This window comes from Pistacia vera, unplaced genomic scaffold (genome assembly GCF_008641045.1).
Source record: "Pistacia vera cultivar Batoury unplaced genomic scaffold, PisVer_v2 Contig26, whole genome shotgun sequence".
Classification (NCBI taxonomy): Eukaryota; Viridiplantae; Streptophyta; class Magnoliopsida; order Sapindales; family Anacardiaceae; genus Pistacia; species Pistacia vera.
The window spans coordinates 92,314-106,766 of record NW_022196068.1 but is presented as its reverse complement, the minus strand read 5'-3'; the positions used below and the strand labels follow the sequence as shown (position 1 = coordinate 106,766).

At 36.7% G+C, this 14,453-nt stretch overlaps 3 protein-coding genes across 3 annotated transcripts; 2 read left to right on the top strand and 1 right to left on the bottom strand.

Annotated features, from left to right (window-relative positions):
* The first annotated feature begins 1,529 nt into the window (after window positions 1-1,529).
* Window positions 1,530-5,607, top strand: LOC116132730 (FAD-linked sulfhydryl oxidase ERV1). The gene is given in 7 exon segments (XM_031418391.1): window positions 1,530-1,625; window positions 3,331-3,408; window positions 4,212-4,259; window positions 4,796-4,860; window positions 5,272-5,282; window positions 5,285-5,348; window positions 5,475-5,607. Coding segments are annotated over 7 exon segments (489 nt in total). The 3' UTR covers window positions 5,602-5,607.
* A 3,644-nt stretch (window positions 5,608-9,251) lies between these two features.
* LOC116132734 (histone deacetylase 6) lies at window positions 9,252-10,923 on the bottom strand. Its single transcript, XM_031418396.1, has 7 exons — window positions 10,804-10,923; window positions 10,573-10,715; window positions 10,317-10,442; window positions 10,003-10,218; window positions 9,745-9,870; window positions 9,435-9,649; window positions 9,252-9,321 (listed from the first exon to the last, which is right to left on the bottom strand). The coding sequence occupies exons 2-5, from the start codon at window positions 10,680-10,682 to the stop codon at window positions 9,774-9,776; spliced, it is 549 nt and encodes a 182-aa protein (XP_031274256.1). The 5' UTR covers window positions 10,683-10,715; window positions 10,804-10,923; the 3' UTR covers window positions 9,252-9,321; window positions 9,435-9,649; window positions 9,745-9,773.
* Window positions 10,924-11,144: 221 nt separating this feature from the next.
* On the top strand, window positions 11,145-12,584 carry LOC116132744 (40S ribosomal protein S29). Its single transcript, XM_031418414.1, has 3 exons — window positions 11,145-11,301; window positions 12,217-12,316; window positions 12,425-12,584. The coding sequence occupies exons 1-3, from the start codon at window positions 11,240-11,242 to the stop codon at window positions 12,431-12,433; spliced, it is 171 nt and encodes a 56-aa protein (XP_031274274.1). The 5' UTR covers window positions 11,145-11,239; the 3' UTR covers window positions 12,434-12,584.
* The last annotated feature ends 1,869 nt before the right edge of the window (window positions 12,585-14,453 follow it).

The following is a 14,453-nucleotide window of genomic DNA, read 5'->3' as shown; positions in this document are numbered from 1 at the left end:
ATGTGTCAAGGATGTAAAGCCCTCCAGATTCATGTCCTTTACCAATAATCTGCTTCGTCGTAAGATCCTAAAACAGGCAATGATCAGGGAAAAATGAGATGCAACATTTAAGAGCACGAGTGAGTTTACTCACAGAAATTAAATTAAAAGCGAATTGTGGTAGACTCAATACAGAGGATATGGAAATTAACGGAGTAGGGTTAATTAACAAACCCAGACCCAAGAACACAAGAAGTTGACCCATCGGTTAAAATAACATTAGACGATGACTTATGTGACTGATATGATGAAAAGAGACTAGAATTACCTGTCATATGATCTGTGGCACCAGAATCAATGACCCATTTGGAGGATGGGAAATAAGACATGTATTTGGTTTACCTGACTTAGCGAGAGCAGTGATGGAAGTAGATGAGAACTTCAATGATTCTTGATACTGAGAAAACTTGGCAAACTCATCAGCTGAAATCATAACCTTCTTCTTAGAAGTATCAGTAGCGGCAACATACTCTGACTATGGTTTCTGGACCTTATTTTGCAACTTTCTACACGTGCGCTTTGTATGACTGGGTTCATGACAATAGTAGCACACAATCCCTCCTGACTCTTGACTCCTGACTCCGATTCTCACGATAATTCGAACCTCCTCCTCTATTATTGCTCCGGTGTCATGATTCTGACTTACAAGAGCACTACTCGATTGAACAGATGGAGTGCTTTCTGTACGAAGAACCCTAGTAAATATGTCTTGGAGGGAGGTGATCTCAGAACTAGCAAGAACCTTAGATTTAGCAGATTCAAACTCAGAAGGGAGTCCAGCTAGGAAACTCATAATCGCCATTTTCTCTCGTTGAGCTTGTTGAACTTTCACATCAGCACTCACCGGTAGAAGAATGTTAAGTTCTTCATATATCCTTTTAAAATCCATAAAATACGAAATACGAGACCTATCTTGTTTCTCAGCTCGATAAAAAGCTTTGCATACATCAAAAATACGAGAAACATTCCCTTTCCCAGAATACAAAAAATCTAGATAGTCCATCAATTCCTTCACATATTCACAATGATTAATTAAACCAAGTACCTCACTATTGATGAAGTTTCGTATCTGCAAGAACAACCAGGCATCCTCTCTCAACCATGTTTGCTTTGGATCGTCTTCAGACGAATCTTTGGTAAGATGATCATCTTTACCAATGCTTCGCAGATAAAGACGAATCGTCTTACTCCAATCAAAATAGCTATCAGACCCATTAAGCTTATGTTCCGTAATTTTTGACATTACAGGAATCATATCAATTATAGACTTATCAGTCATGGTAAGAAGACGAAAATAGCCAACAAAAAACTCTTCAAAAAACGCTTTATACCAACAGAAACCAATCAAAACTGATACCAACAGAAACTAAAAAACTGTTCTGACCTGGCTAAGATACTGAGGAACTAATCACACAGAATTGCCGGAAATAACAAGACGAAGCCGGGAAGGGTGATCGGAGCACTTTCCTTCGTCACACGCGCCCACACAGATGAAAAAGGTGGCACGTGAGACTCGCGCTACGCCTTCGGTGACCGGAATTCAAGGAATGGTCGATCGACAGAAAAGGCTTCTTCCTAGGCAGGCGGTGAGAAAAAATGGCCACTCTCCAAGGTGACTCACAAATAATGCTCACTTGGGCAGAAAAGAAAAGAAAAACGAATTGAAAAAAAAACAACATAGAATTGCTCTGATACCATGTTACAAACAGATAACTGATTGTAATATTTTTCATATTGTATTGACAAATTATACATCAATATATAGGAAAATAAAGAACTAATCTAGGAAATAAATAATCTAACTTCCTATTTTACAGATTTGTTCCTAATATGTATTGATTACAATCATAATATTATAGATTTATACACTTAATCATGCAATATATGTAAAATTTTGCATGATTATCTACAACAATATCCAATAAGGAGAGAAACAAAGTACATGAAGTGAGAAAAGTGAATAGAGACACAATATTTGTCAGTTGTTCGAAATTTTAGTCAATTAATCTTTACTGATTTAATGATTAAAAACTTAAAATGTTATGCAATTGATTGCCTGTGTTTACCACCTCATATTGATCTTTAGGTTGGAACTTTGAAGTTCCAAATTAGCAAATTGCCATTAAATAGTCATCTGAAAAGAATACCTGACCAGGTTTTCACCTTCTTTAAATGGTTCAGACTCAATACCAGGAAAGGGGGAAGAATGGTTGTATACCTCAACACAGAAAAAAGATATAAGATTAAAAAATCAAGGTATTGATATCCAAAAAGGAGAAAAACAAGATGCATTAAGTGAGAATGATGAAAACAGACACAAGATAATATCAGTCAACCAGCAAGAAGCATACCTATCAAAACAATAAAGCTTGATACGTGGTTCCTACACTGTATGAGTGCCACTCACAGAAACGCAATGGGATTCATCTTACATCACTGCCAAGATAGTTTTCTAGGAGAACCCTTAGTGCAACAACCAAAAAAACCTCTTTGCACCATAGTCCACATCATCGCCAATGGAAGACAAATCCAAATAGCAAAGTTAAGTAAATTATATATGCATAGGAATCCCAATTTTTAATGAAGAAGTCAACATTAACCATTCTATAAGGATGAAAGAAATTCTTGAAAATAAAACATGTATCAATGTATAAATTTCAACCAATATAACCAGACAAGAGTAGACTACCAATTAATTAAAAGCAATAAAAGGGGATACAAATCATTTCTATCATTAACTTGTAGAGAAAACTTCTCGTCAACTAACTTGAAGCATCCTATTTCATATTTCCTCAAAGGTATGCCCTCCCATAAGTAGAAAGGGATATGCAAAAAAATTCAACACAAAGTCAGCTTGGAAGTAAAAACTTACATTCTAAACATAAGACTGCCAAGAGTTCAACAATAAAGGAGTGAGCCACTAAAGCAAAATAATTTAGCAAAATAAAATTCTAGTGACAAATAATTGGACACTCTAAATCAAGTAAACTTCTCTAAAGTCCATAGCTACTTCAATATCAACAGCCTAACTGATAGGGATGGGCGCGGGGCGGGGTCGGGGATCCCATTCCCCGTCCCCCACAACGGGAAAAATCTAACTCCATCAAAGCCATCCCCACTACACCCAATTTCATTTCACCATTGCATCCACTCTTCACCACCGCACTCAATCTTTTTCAAACTTAGACCCAAACTCATAACAAATTAATTTTTATGNTATCAACTCGGTGAATCTATACATACTCGATGACTTTTAAAGGTTTTGCATGCTTGATTAATTGCTATTTTCAGGGAAGCTCTGCTGCTCCTATCACTAAAGAAGAGCTTGGAAGAGCCACTTGGACTTTTCTTCACACTCTTGCTGCTCAGGTCTTCTCATTATTACTATTTTGGCATCTTGTTCTTTTTTCTGTTGGTTCTCTTCCTGAATTCTGTTTATGAGAATTTTGGCTGTGATGGTTTATGATTATTTTTCTTTATTATTATTTTTGTCCACTTTCTTCTTCATAATTCTGGCTGCTTTTGCTTTAGCCCTCTTGAGAAGACATCTTTTTTTCTCATGGATGGGGAAAAGGAAACAACTTCACTGTTAAAACTGTTCTGTATTATTCTTTTATAAAAGCAACAATGTGAAAACATTTTGATCTTTTCCTCTCGATACTCATCTATATTAGCTAATTCTTTGCATGTGAACTCCTTAATTGGGTTTTGCTTCTTTGATGATTTATTATTGTCATGTAAAGCGTCATTATCACAAAACTTGACACACGGATCTATTACTGTACAGCATAATAGAATTTTTCATTTTTTTTTGCTTAGACCGTTAAAAGCCTTTCCTTTGCTTATAGATGACAGAACAAAATGATATAAAATAACTTTTTGTTTAACGAAAATTTATTTTTTTAAGTGCAATACTTATTTCCTAATCTTAGAAGATTGTTATATTATATTATTAATGAAGAATGTTTTCCCTAAGTCTAGTTTAGTTCTTCCACCCAATCAAACACTGCTTTCAAAACAGCATCAGTGTAAGCTGAAGGGAAAATTCCTAATGCAGCTTCACTCCCAGTGAAGATATAATCACATCATAATCATATCTTTTTTAATTATGAATTATGTTATTGCTTGTGCAAATTAGAAATTTTTTTTATTAACTTTGTTGCTGTTCTCAGTATCCAGAAAATCCAACAAGGCAACAAAAGAAGGATGTAAAAGAACTGGTATGAGAGATCTCTGACACTTTCACACTGAATTTCGTTCTTTGTATGCATATATTACTTGTCACTCCAATAACATGGAGGAGGAAAAAGAAGCCAAAAAGATTTAAAAATTAGGCTTCAACAAGAAAGATAAAGAGGAGCATTGAAGCTTTTGTGGAATTACAAGTCGCAGTGAAAGCAGTTCGTGATGCCAGTAAGCTTCTGGTGAACTGGCTTGAAGAACTAAGAATAAGTTCATGTGGAAGGTTATCTTAAAACCCTTAGACAGCATAAAGTAGTGGTGTAGCACAAGTGGGGTCTTTCAGGTTTGGGGCAAAAATGGGCCAATTCTGTAGAGCATGATGTCATTGACCTCAGCAGTCAGCACTGATGCTGAGGTCAAGTTTAGAAAGATTCATTTTATTGGACATTATTCTCGTGTTCAATTTTTTTGACTTGGCACTTATAAACTATATATGAGATCAAACTGGATTTAATAATTTAGACTGATTGTCCCATTGCTAAAGACTAACTGAAGGGATCATATTGGCTTGCAGATGGCAATTTTATCTCGAATATACCCTTGCAAAGATTGTGCAGATCACTTTAAAGAAGTCCTAAGGTACAGTCTCTTTCCTCTCCCTCTCAACTGGGTTTACAGTCATAGATGTGAGTATTTTCTTTCAGATAACCACAATTCAACCCCACAAAACATTTTTATCTTTAGGAATTAAAGGAAATGATGAAAAACAAGAACACGGAGGTAATAATATTTTGCTCAGACACTCAAAACTCATGATATTTCTCAAAAAATCGAATATTTTTTTCTTTATAGTTTTATCAAAATTATATTAGTTGACAGACATCTGAAATTTGCTGCACATCTCTTTAAACAATCAGTCGAGGTCTTTAAATTCTGAAAAAAGTGAAATTTAGAGTTCTAGTTTTTATGGTTGCGAAACAGGGCTGTAATATAATACCTTTTACCTTCATTTTTTATACTAATGGATGCATATTTGGGTCCCTATGACAGAGCAAATCCTGTACAGGCGGATCTCATTATGAGTTCTCTCAGTGGCTATGTCATGTGCATAATGTGGTTAATAGAAGGTAACTCACAGTCTCATTCTTTAGTGATGAAATTTTTTTGTTCTCAGATCAAGTTTTATACTATATTATGAACCTAATTATATTGAACTGAATCAAATTAGTGTTAACATTGGGTGATTTAAACAGCCTGGGTAAATTGGTTTTCCCCTGTGAGCGAGTTGATGCAAGGTGGGGCAAGCTGGACTGTGAGCAACGTGCATGCGATCTACAGGGAGCCACAAATTTTTGGGATAGACATGAAATGCAATACTAAATTAAAAAAAAAAAAAAAAAAAAAAAATGGAATGACACCTCAAACTCTAGGAATGTCTCCCGGTGATAATATTGTATATTTGTTCGGGATATAGAAGACCACATTGACTGCACCATATTTTATTTCGTCAAACTTTGATCAAATAGTTTATGTTGACTTGAAAAGAAGGATCCATGTAAGGTGATCCCTCATGAAGTTGTTATGCTGCAATGCATGCCGCTGGAAGTAACTATTAGTAGGTGCACAAGCAATTCTAACTTTCAGAAAGGCAAAATTCAATACTACTTGACATGATATATCAATCATAACAATTACACTACACTAATGCTTCTCATTCTGTATTATACACCATGTCCACTCCAACCGCAATCCCAACATAGGAAAATTAAGTAAAACTACACACCAAAACTAATATTTAACTGTCTCTCGATTTAGCCCCAGCTGATCATCTTTCACCTTGGTAAGTTCAGCCGTCCGAAAAGGTGGCGCCTCACCAAATTTCAGTATGTAAGTAGGCTCAAAACAGGTCGCAGTTGTGAAATCTGAGATCCAAATATGCGTCGCAGATGAAACACCAAATTGACAAATCACTGCTTCCCAACGAAAAAACATGTTTCCACGTAACTTCAGAAATAGAAAACAAAAAAAGAACTAAAAAGAAAAGAAATGTTCGTTCATACCTGTAACTGAGCGCTACAGAATGGTGTTTGGTGGAAAGCTGAAGCATAGCTTGTTCACAAAGCGGTGCAAAGCACATCTTACAGCTCAAACATAACCAGTTTTCACTGGGTGGTCGCACCTTATACATCCCAATTATTCCATGTTACAAAAGGGAATAAAAATTCCAATCTCAATTTTTTTTCTTCACAGTAAATGCCTCGTTAATTTTGTCATTTAAAGAAGATAATAAATAATAGAGCTAACCTGTTGCAGGGTGTATCAGGAGTTGGTATGTGGGCGAGATCAGACGACAGCGAGGACAGTGATCACACGACAGTCCGAGCTTCCACCCAGCCCGATTCGGCTCCAAACATAACGAATCACCTCCCTTCAACATAATTTCCTGAAAAAAAAAAAAAAAAAAATCAATATAACGAATAACTCATCCCAAACGCTGAGTATTTCATCTAAAATAACACCGAAATTACCAGCGGAGTAGAAGAAGAGGTTCCTTGGTTCGCCATTGACACAGAATGTTGGAGCTTTCACAACGTTTCCTCTTCTACAAGGCCACACGAGATATGTCTTTGTTTTTGGGCTCTCCGACGAAACGTAGCGTTTCAGGTAAATACCAGTGTATTTATGGAACCTAATGGGCCGTGTTGTGTCAATTAACGGGCTAAACTATTTGGGCTGGCTCAATTACAATTACAAGCCACGTCACTCTATTTAGGTATGCGCGATACGCACCTAAATAACTTTTTGTGTAACAATATATTTTGGAACTTTGTTGCTGTTCTCACAGTATCCAGAAAATCCGACAAGGCAACAAAAGATGCTGTAAGAGATCTGACACTCTCACACTGAATTTTGTTCTTTCGTATGCATATATACCATTGTCACTCCACTAACAACGGTATGTAGGTACTCATTTTCACATATTTGTGTCCGTTAAACATGGGTAATTTAAACAAGCCTGGGGGAAATTGGTTTTCTGCGAGCGAGTTGATGCAGGTGGGGCAAGCTGGACTGTGAGCAACTCGCATCCGATCTACAGGGAGCCACAAATTTTTGGGAATAGGCATATTGAAATAGCCAAATACTAAATTTCAACAAAAAAAAAAAAAAAAAAAATTGGAAATTCACTTTAAACTCTAGGAATGTCTCCCTGAGTGATAATACTGTACTTCAAATTACTTGTTCATGTATATATAAAACCACATTGACTGCACCACATTTATATTCGTCAAACTTTCTCAAATTAGCTTATGTTGACTTGCATGTAATTTGAAATAGAAGGATCCTTGTAAGGCTGATCCCTAATGAAGTTGTTATGCTGCATGCATGCCGCTGGGAAGTAGCTATTAGTAGTGCACAGCAATTCTAACTTTCAGAAAGGCAAATCATATAATACTTGAGTCTTGACATGATATATCAATCATAAATTTACAGTACACTGAAATGCTTCTCATTGCATAGCTTTAGGTAATCAATCAGAAATCTGAAAGTCAAACCATGTCCATTCAACACCAAAGATACATTAAGTAAAACTACAAAACCAAAACTAATATTTAACGTCTAACGATTTAGCCTCAGTTGATCATCTTTCACCTTGGTAAGTTCAGCCGTCCGAACGGTGACACTCACCAAATTCAGTATGTAGCAGTCCCACAAAAAGGTCGCAGTTGGGAAATCACTTGAGCATCAAATATGGATCGCAGATGAAACAACAACTGACAATCACTGCTTCCCAACAAAAAAAATGTTTCCACATAACTTCAGAAATATAAGACAAAAAAGAATTAGAAAAAGAAAAATAAAAGTTCGTTCATACCTGTAACTGAGCGCTACAGAATGGTTTGTTTGGTGGAAGTGTAAGCATATGCTTGTCACCAAACGGCTGCAAAGCACATCCTTACAGCTCAAACATAACCAGTTTTCCCTCGGGTGGTCACACCTTATACATCCCAACTATTCCATATGTTACAAAGGGAAATAAAAATTTCAATCTCAAATTTTTTCTTAAGAGTGAATGCCTCGTATTTTAAGTCACTTAAAGAATGTTAATAAATATAGAGCTAACCTGTTGCAGGGTGTATCAGGATGGTATGTGGGCGAGATCAGACAATAGCGAGGTCAAGTGCTACACGACGTCTGAGCTTCCACCCAGCCCGATTGAAATCATGCCGCCTTACCAGATTTTCAGTATGGAAGCAGTTCATAAACAGGTCGCAGTTGGAAATCACTTCAGCATCCAAATAGCATCGCAGATGTAACACCAAACTGACAATCACTGCTTCCCAACAAAAAAAAAAAAATATATTTTTCCACATAACTTCAGAAATATAAAAAGAATTCAAAGAATAAAGGATGATTGTTCATACCTGTAACTGAGCGCTACAGAATGGTTAGTTTGGTGGAAATGCTGAAGCATATGCTGTTTCACATAACGGCTGCAAAGCACATCCTTGCAGCTCAAACATAACCAGTTTTCATTGGGTGGTTTGCACCTTATACATCCCAAATATCCATATGATACAAAAGGCAAATAAAAATTCCAATCTCAAATTTTTCTCCAGAGTAAATACCGCTAACTTAAAGAATGATAATAAATAATAGAGCTAACCTGTTGCAGGGTGAATCAGGGATTGGTATGTGGGCGAGGTCAGACGATAGTGAGGCCAAGTGATCACAGGACGTCCGAGCTTCCACCCAGCCCGATTGAAACGTGTGCCGCCTTACCAATTTCAGTATGTAGGCAGTCTATAAACAGGTCGCAGTTGAGAAATCACTTTAGCATCCAAATATGCATTGCAGATGAAACACAAACTGACAAATCACTGCTTCCAACAAACAAAACACATAAAAAAAAAAATGTTTCCACATAACTTCAGAAATATAAAAAAAGATTCAAAAAGAATAAAGGATGATTGTTCATACCTGTAACTGAGTGCTACAGAAGGTTAGTTTGGTGGAAATGCTGAAGCTATTTGTTCACATAACGGCTGCAAAGCACTCCTTGCAGCTCAAACATAACCAGTTTTCACTGGGTGGTTGCACCTTATACATCCCAAAATTCCATATGACACAAAAGGCAAATAAAATTCCAATCTCAAATTTTTCCAGAGTAAAACCTCGCTAACTTAAAGAATGTATAAAATAATAGAGCTAACCTGTTGCAGGGTGAATCAGGGACTGGTATGTGGGCGAGGTCAGATGATGTGAGGCCAAGTGATCACAGGACGTCCGAGCTTCCACCCAGCCCGATTGAAACGGTGCCGCCTTACCAAATTTCAGTATGTAGGCAGTCTCATAAACAGGGCGCAGTTGAGAAATCACTTTAGCATCCAAATATGCGTTGCAGATGAAACACCAAACTGACAAATCACTGCTTCCCAACAAAAAAAAAAAAAAAAATGTTTCGACATAACTTCAGAAATATAAAAAAAGAATTCAAAAAGGATAAAGGATGATTGTTCATACCTGTAACTGAGCGCTACAGAATGGTTAGTTTAGTGGAAATGCTGAAGCATATGCTTGTTCACATAACGGCTGCAAAGCACATCCTTGCAGCTCAAACATAACCAGTTTTCACTTGGGTGGTCGCACCTTATACATCCCAAATATTCCATATGTTACAAAAGGCAAATAAAAATACCAATCTCAAATTTTTAACTTCAGAGTAAACGCCTCACTAATTTGACGTCATTTAAAGAATGGTAATAAAATAATAGAGCTAACCTGTTGCAGGGTGTATCAGGAGTTGGTATGTGGGCGAGATCAGACGATAGCGAGGCCAAGTGAACACACGACGTCTGAGCTTCCACGCAGCCCGATTGAAACGGTGCCGCCTTACCAAATTGCAATATGTAAGCAGTCTCGTAAACAGGTCGCAGTTGTGAGTTCACTTTAGCATCCAAATATGCGTCGCAGATGAAACACCAAACAGACAAATCACTGCTTCCCAACCAAAAAAAAAAAAAAATGTGTCCACAGAACTTCAGAAATATAAAACAAAAAAGAATTAAAAAAGAATAAAGGATGTTTGTTCATACCTGTAACTGAGCGCTACAGAATGGTTAGTTTGCTGGAAATGCTGAAGCATATGCTTGTTCACATAACGGCTGCAAAGCACATCCTTGCAGCTCAAACATAACCAGTTTTCACTCTGGTGGTCGCACCTTGTACATCCCATATATTCCATATGTTACAAAAGGCAAATAAAAATTCCAATCTATAATTTTTTCTCCAGAGTAAATGCCTCGCTAACTTGATGTCATTTAAAAAATGATAATAAATAATAGAGCTAACCTGTTGCAGGGTGTATCAGGAGTTGGTATGTGGGCGAGATCAGACGACAGCGAGGCTAAGTGATCACACGACGCCCCAGCTTCAACCCAGCCCGATTCGGCTTCAAACATTAACGACTGATACTCCTCTTCGACAAAAATTCCCTGCAACGAAAAAATCACTTCAAATCAAATATAACGATAACTCATTCAAAACACTGACGTATTTCATCTAAAACAACACCGAATTTACCAGCGGAGTAGAAGAAGAGGTTTCTTGGTTCGCCACTGGCACAGAATGTTAGAGCTCTCACAAACGTTTCCTCTTCAACAAGGCTACAACGAGATGTCGTCTTTGTTTTGGGCTCTTCAGACCCGAAACGTAGCGTTTCAGGTAAATTACAGATGTATTTATTGGAACCTAATGGGCCGTGTTGTGTCAATTAACGGGCTAAACTATTTGGGCTGGCTCGGATGACAAAAGTGCGGCCTAATTACAATTACAAGCCACGTCACTGTATTTAGATACGCGCAATACGCACCAGGTTCACGATAGATTTCTAGGGTTTAGAACATCCATATAAATATCCACTTTTGTACAAACGTTAATCTCCTCAGCAAATTTCTAGGGTTTTCTTAAGCTCTCTGCGCAGCTGCCCTTGACATTGTTGAAGTAGCAAGAGTCAATCATGGGTCATTCTAACGTTTGGAATTCTCACCCCAAGAGCTACGGCCCTGGTTCTCGTACTTGGTAATAGAAAGTTTTCATTTTTTTCATTTTGATATCTTTAAGTTTGAGAATATGAGGAAAACAAATATATTTATCTGTTCAAATCCTGTTGTTTGTTTGTGTTTTTATTGTTTGATTGTAGAACTGAGAATGACCATTGGTTTTGCTGATGCAAATATTATGCATAATCTAATTGTTTTGGTTTTTCTCTTTTTGCAAAGTCTGATCGTTAATTTGTGGTATTAGTGTTTTAAGATTGATTTTTAGCTTTCTGATTAAGTCAATGCTCAGCTTCCACTTAGTTAGGTGCCTCAATGGGGCTTAATTGGTGTTTTTTCTATTATTATTATAATTTATATATTTGTCAATATGAGATTGATTTCATAATGTTGGGGTTGCATTTAGTTGTTAATTGAATATTTGAAATTCATGTATGATGTAGAAAGTAAAGCATTCACTCCGCAATACTGTATTCATCTTGAACAGCTAAAATGGAATAAGCTTGCTTATAGGGTGATACCAGTTAAGTCATAAAGTACTTTTGAAACTGTCAACTGGTTTGTTCATTATGAGTTATTGTTGCGTGACCTTTACCTTTTTGGATTACAAATTTTTCCTCTGGATACTGAACTGGTTTGATTGGCAACTGGTGTTCTGTGTTTTTTATGATTTTTGTATGTTTTATGTTATATGTTATTCTGTGTATAGAGTTTCCTATTTGATATTTGCTTGGTAAATCTATTATTTCATTAGGTTAAGCATCAGTTTTACATTATTCTTTCATAGAAAATTTCATTGGTAGAAGATTCTAGAAAGAATTTGCACATTCATTAGTATGGTTCATCACTCTTATTATAACTTGCTTAGTGTTGGATACCTTTTATGCATAGGATTCTGAAGATTTATGTTTTCTGATTTTTCCATTTAAATTTGTAGCCGTGTATGTGGGAACCCTCATGGGTTGATCAGGAAGTATGGGCTCATGTGCTGCAGACAGTGCTTCCGTAGCAATGCCAAGGAAATTGGATTCATTAAGGTCACAATTTAGAAGTATTCTGCTGATAATGTGGTTTTTAATTTATGCATCATACTGATTCCTTTTATTCATTGGGGTTGCTCTGATTCTCTGAAAATTTATTTGCAGTACCGCTAAAGGATTAAAAGAGTATTACCAAGAAGAGTGGTGACTTTTGTTCGAGTAGTATGATAGTGGTTTTGGTGCAAGTTTGTCCCAGTAGTGGTTTAAAATATGGAGGAACGCTAATATGATTTTATGTTTTTAATTGATTTGAAGTTGAGTTTGATGTGATTGTTGAACTAAGAATATTTGTCATTACTCTTTTAAATTGAAAAGGTTATCGTTTTTTATGTTACAATTTATTTTCTTCTCTACTGGCCATTATCCCTAAAAAAAAAAGTAGTGATGATACATTGGTTGAAATGAATGACAAAGTTATGCTTAGGAGTAAAATCTGGGGGTGTAATCGAGCCTTGGGTAGCTTGAGATCAAAAAGCAAAAAAAAAAAAAAGGCAAAATTCTTTCATTAATTATTAATTAATAAAAATCTTATTTCATTACATGCTGGTGTCTAGCGGGTGTGGCTGTAACCGGTTGGGGATTTTTTCCGAACAGGTGGTGGGCAGCTGGGTGAGGTCTTTTTCCAAACAGATGGTGGGCAGTTGGGTGAGACCTTTTTCCAAACACAAAATATTCATTTCCAGCAACCAATTCTTAGTTTAAGAAAAATCTTAAAATGGCTTCAATAAGGGTGATAAGTAATAGAATAGTAATGTTGGATTAACATTATGCAACATATATACATGTACAGTTCAGGAGAATAAGAAAAAGACTTAGAAAAGTGCAAGTACCATGGTCATTGGGTTGGCGGATTCGGTTATCTTAGTTGTCAAAGTCGCTTATCTTAGTCGTCGAAGTCGTGGTGAATTGGGAGAGGATCAATCGTGATTTCAGAATTGAAATGGGAATGGGATTTAGGGTATCAATTCATACAATTTGGATTTTAGAATTGGGAAAATGAAAAATTACATATACCTATCTCGTAGTTGCAAAACTTGCATATATCCCTTGTCGAGTTGCTCGAGCCCAGTAATGGGTAGCTCGGGTTCGACTCAAATCGATACTCGAGCCACTCGAGCTGAGGCTCTACTCAAGCCGAGTCCGAGCTACTCGCAAGTGGCTCTATTCGAATTACTTAGGAGCAGAGGGCAACCTATTCACAAATAAAATCTCTCATGAAAAATGAAAGCAGGGACCGTATGATGTGGATAATTAAATCCTAGTATTCAGGTAAGAAAATTGCAGTGGCCATTTCATTACTGACCTTTTATATGATCAAATAAGAAATTTGCTTTTTGTTCTGTTCTGCAAAAGGCAATAAGAGTCGAAGTTTTTGTAGTACTTGCAGCCATCATTTTTGCGTGGAGGGGGCAGCTGTTTACAAATGTTTTTGGAGCCGAAAGTATTTGGATGTGGTGATGCGTCCTAATAAATGGTAGATAGTCAATTGCAACCAGTACATCATAGATTGGAGATGCGCCCGCCGAGTATGCTGAAACGTAATGTTTCAGTAACTGTTTGGTTATTGTTAAAAAATTATCTTAGTTGGTTTTCAGATGCCTACTATTGTTAAAGAGTTTAAGCTATTTTTCACGGATTGTGGTGGAATGATGTTGCCAGCCATAACATACTCAATAGGAGGAAGTTGCTCTTGGAAATTGACATTATCAAAGGTTTCAAAGGAATAGGAAACATATGCTATCTGAAACTTTTTACACGGTTATGTTAACTATGGCCACCCTAAGTGTTAAAATGTATCGTAGGCTGCAAATAAATTCAATACACACCGAAATGAATTGTTTTCTCGAATTGTACAATTATTGGCAGTGAAGACAGTGAAATCGCAGAGAGTCCAAGGTGCCCAGTTCAGTGTTTAATCCTGACTGCTATTAATTCTTCACTGTCTTCGAAGTTTCAGATGGGCTCACTTTCCATCAGATATAAACTTATTGCTCTTCACGCCTCTCTTTACTACAAGCACCAACTCTCTCTCTCTATTTCCTTACTTCACAGTTACAGAGAGGCAAAGAAACCCATTTCCATCCCAGGAAAAAAACAGCATTTATATTTCTTAAGTGAGTGCTTTTACAAACAC

What these genes read in the sequence shown, in the direction of transcription:
- LOC116132744 (XM_031418414.1), top strand. Translation starts at nt 11,240, where the DNA reads ATGGGTCATTCTAACGTTTGGAATTCTCACCCCAAGAGCTACGGCCCT. An exon ending in GGCCCTGGTTCTCGTACTTG is followed by an intron (nt 11,302 to 12,216) that starts GTAATAGAAAGT and finishes TTAAATTTGTAG; the next exon opens with CCGTGTATGTGGGAACCCTC.
- LOC116132734 (XM_031418396.1), bottom strand. Translation starts at nt 10,682, where the DNA reads ATGTTTGAAGCCGAATCGGGCTGGGTTGAAGCTGGGGCGTCGTGTGAT. An exon ending in TCTGTAGCGCTCAGTTACAG is followed by an intron (nt 10,219 to 10,316) that starts GTATGAACAAAC and finishes GTTGGGAAGCAG; the next exon opens with TGATTTGTCTGTTTGGTGTT. An exon ending in CCTGATACACCCTGCAACAG is followed by an intron (nt 9,871 to 10,002) that starts GTTAGCTCTATT and finishes GGGATGTATAAG; the next exon opens with GTGCGACCACCCAAGTGAAA.